This window comes from Archocentrus centrarchus, chromosome 6, assembly GCF_007364275.1.
Source record: "Archocentrus centrarchus isolate MPI-CPG fArcCen1 chromosome 6, fArcCen1, whole genome shotgun sequence".
NCBI lineage: Eukaryota > Metazoa > Chordata > Actinopteri > Cichliformes > Cichlidae > Archocentrus > Archocentrus centrarchus.
This window is the reverse complement of record NC_044351.1, coordinates 14,512,237-14,526,961: the sequence shown is the minus strand read 5'-3', so window position 1 is coordinate 14,526,961 and position 14,725 is coordinate 14,512,237. Positions and strand designations below refer to the sequence as shown.

General features: G+C 41.6%; 1 protein-coding gene across 1 annotated transcript in view; it reads right to left on the bottom strand.

Moving 5' to 3' along the window:
- LOC115781673 (A disintegrin and metalloproteinase with thrombospondin motifs 20) overlaps positions 1-13,093 on the bottom strand; it is a 79,134-nt gene extending 66,041 nt beyond the window's left edge. The window contains exons 1-3 of the mRNA XM_030731469.1: positions 12,747-13,093; positions 12,188-12,549; positions 6,140-6,308 (exon numbers count right to left, since the gene is read on the bottom strand). Coding sequence (XP_030587329.1) covers positions 6,140-6,308; positions 12,188-12,549; positions 12,747-13,026 — 811 coding nt within the window. The 5' untranslated portion in view covers positions 13,027-13,093. The remainder of the gene's footprint in view (positions 1-6,139; positions 6,309-12,187; positions 12,550-12,746) is intronic.
- Positions 13,094-14,725: the final 1,632 nt, after the last annotated feature.

Genomic DNA, 14,725 nt, shown 5'->3' with positions numbered 1-14,725 from the left:
TTGCTGTTGCATACTGGCCTGTTCACGTTGGGATTTCAACCAATACCATTCTGTCAAATGCACAGGACCAACAAATACATAGTTGAACTAATTCCCGATGCTTTACAGTGGCCTTCTGAGAGTTAAAATGTTATATATTTGGCTACAAATTAAACAGGCAGTATACCGTACAATGAGTATAGGTACCGCCTGCTTCTTTACAAAATCAGACAGTCTGGTTATTGGAATTTAACTGACAGACAGAAGCACAATTAAGTGCAATTCTGTGGCTAGACAGAGAGAAGTACGGCAGCTAATCGCTTCAGAGAAGGCTTTTAAAAGTGAAGTGGCGTGGCTTTTGACCTCACTGGAACACAGGTCTTTGTACACTTGCAGTGCTCTCAGCTGTTATTTTCAGTTGGGCGATAAAGACAGCACGGTGGTCAGCTGCAGACTGCATTTGGAGTAGCAGACCTCCTCAAATGACAAAACACTATCTGTGGATCGGGAATCCTGATGCGGGGCGGTCGCCCGGAGAGTTATCTTAGTCAAAGATACTTCTGACACCTAGTTTAAAGACAGACCAGTGTTTTTAGGTTGCTCTATAATAATATTATCCTTTATTTATCCAAGTAAAAGTCCCATTGAGATTAAAAATCTCCCCCCCAGTAGCTACTTTTGACAGTTTCAGCGCCATCTGTAGATTATTCTATGAAAAATGGGCGACATACTGATCATGGTTTTACATATGTGTGTACACAGATACGAGGAAACCAACCCAATTGGAGATTTACACACATAAACCAACCAACTGGAAAATCTGCCGACATACAGGAATGGCCACAGAAAACAGTGATTTACACTATTTCCACAACCAGTAATAAAATGTAAAGCACAATGGTAAACAGGAGACAGTCTGCTTAGGTTTGGTCAAGTGCATTCCTCAACACTCTTAAAAAAAAAATCATGTATACCATGAAACACACAACTACACTTATACCTAGTTGTAGAAAGTAAGTGTTAGAATACTTGCATTACTTTTTTCCACATCACCTGTTAAGCATTTTTATGCAATCACATTCCATCTGATAAGGAGGACACAGGATCTCTGCACTTTACCTTATTATTCTTTTCCTTACACACAACAAATCCAAAGGTACATAGAATACAAAGATACATTAAAATACATAAATGCAGAACTACAAATATCACAACTGTGAAACAACAATGGTGATAGATCTGTTCAAGGAGCTGTTTAAATAACGAGAGTTCACTACAAGTTCATTTTTCTCCAACACAATCAGCGCTGATGACATAATATCTGCCATATTTAAAAAAAAAAAAAAAAAAACTACTTGAGATACTGAACTATCATTGAACTTTACATAAAGATAGTTGGTCTGTGTTTTTGAATGATGTCTGGCCTCTGTGATGGTAAACAGCCCGAACCGCAGGCCATGTCACTGATGATTCCCCGGCCATCTCTTGGGCCTTCCCTTCCCCAGTCCACCTTAGTGGGAAACTGTTGCTCCCCTGTCATTCATGCCACCATGCAGTCAGTCACTGTCACTCAAGTTTTTGAATAAGCTCAAGTCTGTTAAGAATGCTCAGACAGTAATCAGTGGCAGAAAATATGAGCAACACACCCAACACACTGGGCTCAATAGGGCTGCAGCCTAAAGGCAGGCACATGGCAGCTATTAAAGTTACAGACTGTGCGTACCCAAGCCACTCAGCCTTGTCCATAGTATCTGTTATCCTAAAATCAGTGAGTGCAATAGACCAAATTATTAGCTGCTTGATTACCTGCCATGGAGTGTTACGAAATTTGAGGCAATAACTTGACAGAGCATCCTACCTGAAGGGGCAACTTGTGGTGACTCAGACTCGCAGTCAGCGTGTGAAATACACATTTTTAATTCGTGTGATTCATTTTAAGGCCAATATTCACATCTCAGTAATTGAAAGAACACAGAATTCAATTGGCGTTCAAAAGACAAGAGAGATTATGATTCCTTTTATATGAGGGTCAATGCAGTGGGTGAGAAAGCTACTTTTAAAAGTAGGTGTAAAAGAAGAAAAGCAGGCAGTGGGAGCTTAAGAAAAAAGCAAGGGCCACTGCCAAGCTCTGAAGCAAGACTGACAGGCGCATGCAGTGCAGGCTAAAATTGCTCAAACTCACAAAGAAAGACGTTGATTTCCCCATTCCTCTGCAATCTTGCTCAGCAATTCTCAGCACTCAGTGGGACATTTCATCCACTAACAGGCCACAGAGATGACATGCACTTTCACAAACACACATTCACAAGCATGCATGAATACAGAAGCCCCCCCCCAAAAAACTTGCAACAATAGGTACTTCCTGGAATGCACAAGGTTGAGTCAGTGCAAGAGCCATAAGGCCACACAGTAAGCCTAAACCCTTTTTGGAGCCAGAAGTTCCACACCATCTAAAGAAAGATGGTGAAGATGACAGAGTAATTGCTGTTCACCCATCACACCCTAGCTGACCACCTTTCCTGACCCCATCAAGAGCTGTGCTTAAGAGGAAAACAAAGGGTTTAATGCATACATAGTTCCAAGTGAGGCCCAGCAAACAAGCTGGCAAGCCCAGAATCCACGCACCTCTAGGAGGGAAAAGTTCAAGGTCACGTCAACTCATCGAGTGAGTGACTCCAAACAAAGAGGGAAGTGAGGTCACAATCAACAAGTGCCTCCATTCACATACATGAAAGCGCAAAGGGAGTGCAGGCACCAATTCAAGTCGGCTAGTTCAAACCACAGGCGGGGGAGGACATTTTTCCATGTAAATGAACCCATTGACCAAAAACCTGATGCTAGCATTTGAGCTACCATGTTTACTCAGTAGGCACCAAGAGGCGAATCCTATATGATGATTGTGTTAAGGGTCAGGGGGCACAGATGCCATGTGTGCCAAGTATTGCTGCATCGAAGCCAATCAATTTGGTCTCCAAGCCGCCCTCAGTTAGCCATCAAGAACTGCCTGAGAGCCAACACTGGAACAGGATTTTGGGTATTTGGATTTCAGTTTGGTGTCAAGCTGTCTTTTAGTCTTTTCACTGTTTCTAATTCAGACAAAATATGACACCCCACAGCTTTGGACTTGCAGCCAGTGGCTTGGTGAAAGAAATGCTTTGCAATTCCACTTCCCTTCGTCTTTTGCTTGTCTTTACACGGATTTTAAAAAGCAAAGGGATGAGAGCGACAGAAGAATCCACCCCTACCTGCAGCTGCCCTCATTTTTGTGCTTATCTCTATCAAAGGACGACACAGGGATTCACATGCAAGCTGGCAGACTGATACCCTGCAGAATGTGTCATTAAGGGTCGGTGCTGTGTTGTGATTTGAGCCCATTAAGCTTTATTCCCTGGTTGCTTTTAAAATTCAGAGCGAGGCACAACAAGGCCTTCTGTGACTTTAAAACATTAATCACCCACTCAACAGCTATCTACTCCAATAAAGGCATTTCTAAACAGCAGGGAAGCCACCCAGGATGGCTGACAGAGCAAGGAAACTGATCCAGCTGCAAGCAATGTCAGTCAAAGTGACTGACATTCAGTCATCCATTAGGTTATTTGGAGTTTTTGATATAGTTCTAATGTGCACTGTTATTTTGGAATTTTGCCTTTTAAAATGTATTATAAACTTCCATCCATTCAACACAGCATACAAGAACACCCTCCTGCTTTACCAACACAGCGTGAACGTACGTAGTGCAGAAAAGCAGCTGAAGACAGGCATATAATCATGTCCCAACTGTTAAAATAACAAAATATCATTTTCCATCAAGGTAACACTTTAAAAGCCCTTATCAGTCCACCTCTACATAGGGCATCTCACAGGCAGTGACAGCACATGTATGAAAAAGTCGAGTATTTGTACGTGTCAGAGATGACAAGCACAAAGCTTAAAACACAACGTCATCTTTGTGCAATGTTTCTATGTGGAAACATAGCCTTCCACTCCTTTCAACACATTTTTTCAGAGGTGTTGGAAACCCTTACTATCTTGAGATACAGAAGTCCCCGTTGTTCTGGCACAGGGCGCAGTGCACGGGGGAGGTATTCTGAGCCAGCATTTCTGAAGGAAACTCTTATCTTACCAGATGTAACCTCCTGCTGATGCACATGTTGTTTCCTGAAAGTAGTGTTTGATGAAATACAGTTTGTTTCGTCTTTATCATTTTCAAAAATATGTTTTCCTTCAGGCCACAGCAAAAACAAAGGGGTGGACAAAGAATAAAAAAAAAATCACCATGGCGAGTAAAGGTGTGTGGGAAAATGATTCCTTTGCAAATCAGAGCAGCATTTCCATGTGTTGCAAACTACAAGGTCTCTAAACTTCCAAACCTGTCGTCCTCTGCGTGAAACATAAAATGCAAAAAGAAAGCGCCAAAGAGAAAAACAGAGTCATAAGATCACCCTGACCTTGACAAAGAGGCCTTTTAAATCTATTCAAAAAGAAAAGAGATTGGAATCTGTTCTCTTGCTAACATCAGAGGTTTGGGGGTGATTTGTGTGCTTCTTGCTGTGAATCAGGCTCTGTGGATATATACAAAAAACTGAAATGCTTTTCAACTGTAACAAAACAAAATTTTCCCCAAACCTTTAAAAGATGTTTATTCAGCTCAGTGGTCATTCTAAAATGTTTAAAATGTGGTCTTGTGTCTTCCTATACCCCCCCCCCCCCCCCCCCCCTCTAATCTAATAATAAAGCTTTACAAATTTGAAACATGATGACAACTTAGCAGCCTTGTGTATCTTGACTTTTTTTTTGTGCTGTATTTAGAGGTCAATTTAGTCTGATGAAGAAAACGAGAAGACAGTTTGCCTTCTGAGCTGTTAATGCTGCAGAGTAGGTGAAGTTCAAAGCCAGAAGGAAAATGCCCAAAGACCAGGAGTAATAGCTGCAAGCAGAATGGCACACACCAAGACAGTGTTTATATCTAACCTGCACTGCGCTGCTTCCCATAAAAAGGACAGGACAGACCTGTTAGTCTGTACTCAGTGTGCCCTTCAAAGAGCCCATTTTGCACTACATCTGGAGATTACCCAATCTGATAAGGGACAATCCCACAATCTGGGACACCTCACAGTCCTAACCCAGGCCCACTGCTGCTTCTTTTAATCCCTTGCTCATTGTTTACTGGCTGGCCTTTGATGAGGCAGGTGTCTCAGCCATTTACACACCTACATCCCTGCTACCTCCTGCTATACAGTGAATAAAAGGATTTCATTTCATAGCCGAAGTTATGAGAAGATATTTCAGGATGCTTCTCATTTAATTGTTAACTAGGTATTAAACTGTTTTACACATTTAAACTGAATGACGGAAGTGGATGTTTCTAAAACATTAAAAGTCAGGTGTTATTAGATACAAACAAAGCTTTCGCACACCTGGTCCTTAAAGGAGAGGATATTTAAACACGCCTGAGAGCAGGGGCTGAGAAGTCTTCTAGAACACTCAGTCTCTGCTTACCACACACAGACTGAGAGAGTGAAAGGGTAGAGCATATTGAAGCGGCATTGGCCTGTCCAAGTTTTTTTAACCCAGCGCCACACACAAAGGCCACCACCAGGCGACAATGGCTGCGTTTAGACAACAAACAAATCAAGCAGTCTGAACATAAAAGATTTATTGCATCATTCAACAAAGGCCCCCCTCGTAGCTCCCTGTGAGGACAACTTTAAAGTCTTCCATCGAGGTGAACTTCACTCAGTCACCATGCCTTTCTCTTGAGGGCCTCTCCACCAAGCAAAAGCCTCAACCATAAAAATTCAAATGAAATTGGGGGAACTTTCAAGCAGCCTCCCAAGTGGAAAACCTCTCCAGTTCTTTTCAACTACAAACTGAGAAGTTATTATTCCTACCCTCTGAGCTGCTGCTACAGACCTGGGACTCAATGTTCCAGCAGAAGAGGCATAAAACCACCAAGCAGTGCTGTATCGTGTTTAGTAACAGCCCCTAATCAAGGCTGAAATCTGCAAGTCAAAGATCGTGACTGAGTACAATTTACATTTTAGGGTAGTGATTACTGCCATGGTTCAGAAAGCAAATTTAGGAGATAAGGAGCTAAGTGTTTGTGGGTGAAAGTCAGACAGACTGTGGTTACAGGTAGTATAGTTAAGCAGTCTGTTACCTGAGGCACTGCAGGGCTCGGCGCTATTGTCAGTTTTCAAGATGTTTCTTTTCCTCTCATGCCGATAGACGAGATGAGGTTTGTTGTGTTCTTCATCATATTCCTCCCCCACAGCATTTAAAAGGGGCTCCAAGAAGAATTCACCATGTTGTGTTGTAAAAGTTCCAATCTATCAGAGGGAAAAAAAAGAGAGAGATGTCACTGGCATGAAGCATGCACGTGCATTCAATTCAATTCAATTCAATCCAGTTTTATTTATATACTGTAGTGCCAAAGCACAACAAGGAGTCGCCTCAAGGTGCTTTATATTGTAAGGTAAAAACCCTACAATAGTTACGGAGAAAACCCAACAGTCAAAACGACCCCCTATGAGCAGCACTTGACGACAGTGGGAAGGAAAAACTCCCTTTTAACAGGAAGAAACCTCCAGCAGAACCAGGCTCAGGGAGGGGCAGTCATGCCATGATCGGTTGGGGGTGAGGGGTGAGAGACAGGACAAAAGACAAACTGTGGGAGAGAGCCAGAGATTAATGATAGCTAATGATTAAATGCAGAGTGGGGTATAAACAGAGTTAAAAAGGTGAATGAAAAGAAAGTGTATCATGGCAACCCCCCAGCAGCCTAGGCCTATTGCAGCATAACTAAGAGGTGGTTCAGGGTCACCTGATCCAGCCATATAAGCTTTATCAAAAAATAAAGTTTTAAACATAATCTTAAAAATAGAGGGTGTCTGTCTCCCAAATCCAAATTGGGAGCTGGTTCCACAGAAGAGGGGCCTGAAAGCTGAAGGCTCTGCCTCCCATTCTACTCTATCCTAGGAACCACAAGTAAGCCAGCAGTCTGAGAGCGAAGTGCTCTATTGGGGTGATATGGGACTATGCGGTCTTTAAGATAAGATGGGGCCTGATTATTCAAGACCCTGTATGTGAGGAGAAGGATTTTAAATTCAATTCTGGATTTAAGAGGGAGCCAATGAAGAGAAGCCAACATGTGAGAAATCTGCCCTCTCTTTCTAGTCCCTGTCAGTACTCTAGCTGCAGCATTTTGGATCAGCTGAAGGCTTTTCAGGGAGCTTTTAGGACAGCCTGATAATAATGAACTACAATAGTCCAGCCCAGAAGTAATGAATGCATGAATTAGCTTTTCAGCATTACTCTGAGACAGGATGTTTATAATTTTAGAAATATTGCACAAATGCAAAAAAGCAGTCCTAATTATTTGTTTAATATGTGCATATCCTGGTCAAAAATTACTCCAAGATTTCTCATAGTGTTTTATCTGAATTTAGAAGCAGGAAATTAGAGGTCATACAGGCCTTAATGTCTTTAAGACATTCCAGCAGTTTAACTAATTGATGTGCGTCATCTGGATTCATGGATAGATAAAGTATCATCTGCATAACAATGAAAATGTATACAATGCTTTCTACTAATAAAGCCTAAGGAAAGCATTTATAATGTAAACAGAATTGGTCCTAGCACAGAATCCTGTGGAACTCCATAATTAACCTTAGTGTATGAAGAAGACTCCCCATTTACATGAACAAATTGGAGTCTATTAGATAGATATGATTCAAACCACTGCAGTGCAGTACCTTTAATACCTATGACATGCTCTAATCTCTGTAATAAAATGTTATGGTCAACAGTATCAAGGTCCAACAGGACAAGCACAGAGATGAGTCCACTGTCAGAGGCTGTAAGAAGATCATTTGTAACCTTCACTAATGCTGTTTCTGTACTGTGATGAATTCTGAAACCTGACTGAAACTCTTCAAATAAACTACAACTACTCTTTCAAGAATCTTTGAGAGGAAAGGAAGGTTGGAGATTGGCCTATAATTAGCTAAGACAGCTGGGTCAAGTGATGGCTTTTTAAGTAATGGTTTAATTACTCCCACCTTAAAAGCCTGTGCTACATAGCCAACTAATAAAGACAGATTGATCATTTTTAAGATTGAAGCATCATGCATGTGTGTATACTGTACATCTGTAGCTTTATTTTCCAGATAAGGGCACAGTTTCATTTACACAGGTTGTGGTCTATTTACAGTCACTCTGTCCTTGCCTCTGGCACCACAGTTCACATTATTTCCATGTTTCCGAACAAGCTCTAGTTGTTGACAGGTGCGTATGGAAAGAATACGCTGATTCTAAAGGCAGAAGGGTGTCGGTAACCATTTTCACGTCAGTTATTGTTGAAGTTTTAGCCCTGAGGATGAAGGCCATTTCTGAAACCTTTTAAGCCTTTTACACGATACATTCATCAATGTGCAAGTAAGTTGCTGTGATTCAGTAAAAGCGTTCCACATTTTTATGCACACTTTTATGCACAGGCTGTTAAGTTAGTGCTTGTTATGAGTGTGAAAATGCATTTTCCCTCAAATCCTGACACCGAGAAGAGTGACATCATCATACATGGACAGAGCTGCTGACAGAGGAATGCTAATATTGATTTGGCAGCTCAGTCCCGCACAAAGCTTCTTAGCTCACTCAGCCATGAGGCACACTGGTGTTTGCATGGTAATTTCATGCGCACACTTAAACAGGATATTGGATACTGGAATGTTATCTTTAAGGCAGCATCACTCCATAACCATCCCCACAAGTGACAGACATTTGACAATGGAAAACATACAACTCGGACGTGGAAAACGAGTACAAACTCGATGTTTGTACTTCCCACCTTTCAAAGAGTGAAGGATTAGGTCCCTTGCAGGTTTACACTATAGTTACTCAAAAAGGTTAAAGGCGTTCCGTGTTACAGTTAGGTATTTGGAAAATGGCATGATTTGTGTAATTTTGCCTGCGCATGTCACCACAGTGATATTTAATTCAAATCAAGATGTGAAAGCAGTTTTATGGCCAAGTGAGGTCTGTTTCCTCATTATTCCGTGACAAATTGAGCAGATCAAAGTTCTGGAGTTGATTCCAAGTGTTGAACTTGCATTAGTTTGATGTTTACTGGAACTCACAATATGAGGGCGAAAGAGATGGAGGAGGTCATCATTAGGCTGATAAACCAAAACCCTGAAAAGGATAAGCGGAGGAGAATGGATGGAATTGTGAAGTGTACAGAACTATACGCTCTTCTCAGATTCAGCAACAGAGCAGCTTTTCAGTTTTTGAAGACAAAGCCGAAGGCAGAGAGACCCACAAACAAGCAATAACTGAAGGTGGCTGCAGTAAAGGCCTGGCAGAGCATGTCAAGGGAGGAAACAGCATGATAGACTTCAGGCAGTCATTGACTGCAAAGGATTTTCATCCAAATATGAAAAAGTCCTTATATTTAAAATAATGTTAGTCTGTCCAATTAATTTTGAGCCTCTGAAAAAGAGCATTTCCCTATGTGCCTTGAAAAACGATCACTGAATATGAGCATTTCTTATTCATTCTTGTTCATTCTTGACCTTGGAACTTAGAATAGTCTAAGTACAAGGTTCCTTTGGTACATGTTCTGGCTCTTTTCAGTCGTGATCCTTAGCAAATGGTGATTACTCAGTTGTCATAAAACTGTAGATGGAATGTCCTCTTTGTTCACAGCAGGCTTAAAACATTCACTTTTGTCTCATCTGGTTGTGAAAATAAAACCCTTTTTTTTAAATGTGCTTGATTAACACGAGATTTTTTTTTTTAAACTACTGCTGCCATAATCTAAATGTAATGAATGATTTACACAGTGCAACAATTGGTAGATGTTTGCTGGTATCTTGTAAATCACTGTCTATGGTGAATTAACTTTAATTAGGTGATTATAGTTGATCCGTTCTAAAGTTTCATGTAGTGTTAACAGAAGGCTGAACAGATAAATGCTCCCTTTAGTCAGTGGAGGGGAAGAGATTCAGGGTTTCCCAGCATTAGCTCAGCAGCAACTCTGACAAAAGTTTGGACAGACACAATAGCTGCTGTTCAGTAGTGGGTGCTGAACTGGACCTTACAACTGAGAGACTCCCTTTTGAAGTGAGGTCACATTCATGACATGAGTGGACTAACTGTTGGCACGCATCTCTTTTATAAAATCCCACAAAGACACTATGATTTTCTGTGGCTACCAAGTCATTCAAAAGTGACAAACACTTGTTGTCGGTCTCTGTTAAAGGCATGAAGGTGCCATGAACCTGATCTGTACACAGAGGTATTTCGTTCTGTGCTGGAAATAAAACAGATTCATTTGTCAGGACAGCCTGACTCACCACACACGTCTATTATGTGAGTGGACTGAAAGAGCCAGCTCCTCCAGGAACTAAAATTTCCCACGGTGCAAGCAATCTTTAAGTCCCCCGCAACCTTCACTGGCAGCTGTCTCCTCTTCAGAGCATTTCTCCTCTTTTCTGCCCATCACAGCTCACTTTGAAAAGGCCAAAAGCTCCTCAACCCTGCCTCCACCAACTCCCCTCAGTTGCCCCCTGGTGATAGCTTTGAGCAACACTGGACGAAAGGGGAACCTGCTTTTTTCCAGAATGACCCCTTTGTTTTAGGGCTTAATTATTCCTTAATGACCTCATCCCAGCAAAATGTGCCCGGCCACTAAGCCCCAGTGATCAGACACGGAAACATTTATGACCCAATAGCCCCTGGTGGTGTATCCATTGTTCTGTCATTCTCAGTGAGTGATGTTGCAGAGAAGCAGCAAAGATTGTTGAAAAAAAGGATGCAAACATGTAAGTGAGTCATATATCAAAGATGGGCAGAGGGGCAAATAAAAGCTGGCCTGATAAATGTAAAACACCTTGTGTCTTAACTTGCTGAATAAATAGGAAAAAGCTTTATTTGACTGATTTATGCTATAGCTGCACTGATGTGAGTCAATTCTTGCATAGTGATAATACATAGATTTTTTTTTTGTATGTCTCCTCGTGAATGTGAGTAAATTATTAAAAACAAATAAAAGTGTAAATAATTATGTCCTGGTACTGTACACACTGTATATTAAATAAGGATTATGTCACTGATAGTGGCCTAGATCAGGAGTGAGACTCCAAGGATGTGGTCACTCTGTCTGTCCACTCTAACAACCCCTTTTCAGCCCCCCCCCAAAAAAACCACCCCCAGGCAGAGTCTACGCCAGAATCCGCCTGGCGCGACTAAGGTCAACCCCCTGCCCCTGTACCACTAACCTTATGTGACCCATGAAGTCATCCCTGTCAACAGTTATCAGATTCTCTCACATAAGAGTCAGCAAACTAAATGAATTGGGCATCAGGATTCCCATATTACGTATCAGTCCCATAAACCATACATTTATACATTTGGGGGAAAAAAGAAGATAAATAGCTGCTTTAGAATTAATAGGCTGTTATGACTTTAATCAACAAGCAACTTGCTTTTTTTTCTTTCACTTAATTAACCTACCTTTTTAGGCTGTAAAGGCTGTGAAGAGCAAGAACAAGAGAAAACCCCAGCCACAAGATTAATTGCTTATTTGTATATCAGTCAGATTTCAAGACATTCACTTTATAATGTTTTGAGTATCATATTACATTAGGGAAGCTGGGACATGGAGATGTTAAGCATCTTTATTGATATAATAATCAACTTGAGTTCTTTAAAAGTTTCAGCTGACAGACTGCTTGATCAGCTGATCGGCCTTTCTCTTTTTTTTAAGACTGAGGTTTGCTGCTGCAGCAGCACTTAAAGCAAAAGCACACGCATGACACCGAATAACCAAAAATCCTTTTCTGGGTTTACTGATCTGGTTTTGTGTGGGAATCCTCCACAGCCAGATCAGGGTTTTAGTGTGTTTGCTGAGGAACAGAGTGGCTTGTTGTCACATCAGCCCCAATCCCAACCATAAAAACCACCCTAATTTCCTAGACTGCTCCATCCCATCTCACCACCCTACAGGCACTTAGACGCAGGGCTTCTTATTGCCGTTAGTCCAGTAACACTTGCTCTTGTTACACTCTTACACACACAGTTTAAGCTGTGGGCTGTGGGGGACTTTGTTGAAATGGAAGAATGCATGTCAGCGTCGCTTGATTAAAGCGTCCAAAAAACAAAAAACAAAAAAAAAAGTCGGCAGATAGTGGAGTGGAGAGCCAGTACTCACCAGACCGGTGCACAGGCTGAAGACGGCCGGGTACTCGCTCTTGGCGTTGACGTGTCCGCGGAAAAAGCAGTGGCGCATATCGCCGGGGTCAGGGAGGTGGGAGTCCGTGTCGTTGCTCTGTTCCGTTCCCAAGTGTGTCACCGTGTAAGAGGGTGCGATAAAGCTGGAGTCTGCGGTTAGATTGAGATGAAAGCGTTCTCCGAACGCATCAATCCTGTAGTGGACCCGTAAACCAGACAGGTCATCGTTTAAACTTCTTCGTCTCCTTCTGTAGTGCAATTTGTGGGGGAACGACTCTCCGAAGTCATTCACACGTAACGGTCTGATGATTTCGTACGATGACAGCTGCTTGATGAAGCTCTCTGCAGAAAGTCAACAAAAAGTTGTGACTAAGACAAAGCAACGGCATAAACAGCTATGCGTCTGTGCAGCAGGTTAACTACAGATGCACACTGACAAGCCTACTGTTCACCGGGCTTCATCCTCAAATGTCACTGTTAATGTTGAAACACATTTAGCGGTGTCACTTAATCACACTCATAAGTCAAGAAAATACTACCTTGTTTCGGATGCAACTGGTATTGCAAAGTCTCCCGGACAAAAGCTGACAGATGACACATTAGTCCAACCAGCCAGATTGCAAACTGCATGATTTCCTCCGCGTAGAAACCCAGGCTGTCGTCTCCAAGGCAGTACCCTCTATCGCTCCCTCCGAGCGGCTTCCCCTCTGCCTCTCCTTTTCCCCGGCTTGTCAGCAGCAGGTCGTGGGATCCGCGGAGGCTCTCTGCAGCACAAGTCTTGCAAAGTGCACTGGCCTCATCGCATTGCTCAACATGCATCCACTGCCCTCTATAAAGGCGAACTATTTATGACACATTCATCTCCCCCCCCGGACTTAAAAAAAATGCTCCCTAATGTTAATTGCAGTCTATACTGAAAGGATCAGTGCCAAGTAAGCTTTCCCTTAGCCATCCCTAGAACACCCCGTGCACCCTAAGCACTCACCGACTGCGAAGCAACGCCCCTACATACACTCGAGCCAATAGTGAGTGCGCTTCGGCCACCACACAAGGTACAGACCCGAGTGTTGCAGTGCTAAAACCAGTCATATAAAAAAAAAAAATCAACCAAAACAGTAAAACAAACAAAAGTCAAACCTTCCCTTTTGTCTTCAGCAGTGATTCTTGCTCATTTTAATTTTGTCACTATCTCTCTCTCACACACACAGTAACACACACTTTTGGGGAAAGTAAGCCACACTTTGAAGCTGTGCCATGGAGTACTGAATTTCCTTGCTTCTATATTAGGCTATTACTATAAAGACTCGTGATGTAACTGAGATGCCAAACAATGAAGTCATGTTGGGTTTACAGAATAGGCTGCAGACCTGCTATACCAACACACTCGTGGATAATAACTATGGCTGATAATATCTGCATGGGTTATATGCCACCCAGTAAGTAACTTCAAGCTGTAACACAGAAATGTCATATGTTTCAGGTACTCTAAACAGGTGTCTCCATTGTATCTATCAGAGCAGTATCCTAGCCTAAGAATCACTATTTTAAAATTCATTTGTTACATAGATGTGGGTTGCAAAGTGGCTTGCAGTTGCACAGCAACCGTGGGCAGGCTAAAGCCCCCCCGAAGAGCATGTCCTGGCATAGAGATCAGCTGATCTGCAAGGACTGGCAGAGCTTGACTTGAACACCTGCCTGAACTAATTCCATGCATGATATTGTTTTGTTTTTTTTTTTTTTTTTTTTTTTGCCATATGTCAGGGAGTACTGAGAAACACCCAGCAGTCAGCTGGTTTTGTTCAGAGTTCAAGAGTTTGTGTTGCTCATGATCAGTAAATATCATACAATAAAGAGAAACCATAGAATAGCTGCTTGTTAAAGTTTAAATGTCCTGTTTTATTTGCTCTACACATAAAAACATGCAAAAAATGTGATGTGTGTTTAACAATAAAGTAATTAATAAGTAATAAAATACCTTTGCACATTTAAAGTAAGTTGCATAATTAGACCACATCATTTATAATCACTCATCATTATTTATCATTTAATTAACTCTGAACCTAATCTGGATAAGTACAAACATACAAACACAGCTCAAATTAAAGTATGAGTCAAGTCATTAAGCTGTAATCTTTGCAGCACAAAGTAAGAAAAATCAAGCGGATGCAATGCAATATCTACTGTAATGAGTTTAATGAAGTAAAATTGCAGTAGATTGAACTGCACGTTATGGACCTGCAAAGTTACACCTGATAAACTCAGTGTGTAGGAGCCTCTTACATCCTTATGGTCCAAGATAGCCCCCCAATAGTGTCAGCCCTGTCTACACCAGTAAGAACCTGTAATACTACCATTTTAGTATTATGATCCCCAACTATGCAGTATCACATAAATACTAATAAATGAGAAGATTTGTGCTTTAATTTGTCGTTATCTTTAGGCACGTTGGCCTATGTTGTAATTTGTTGTATTGTTATTGACTTTTTTTTCTTCATGTCTATCCAGCAGTATTTAGTTG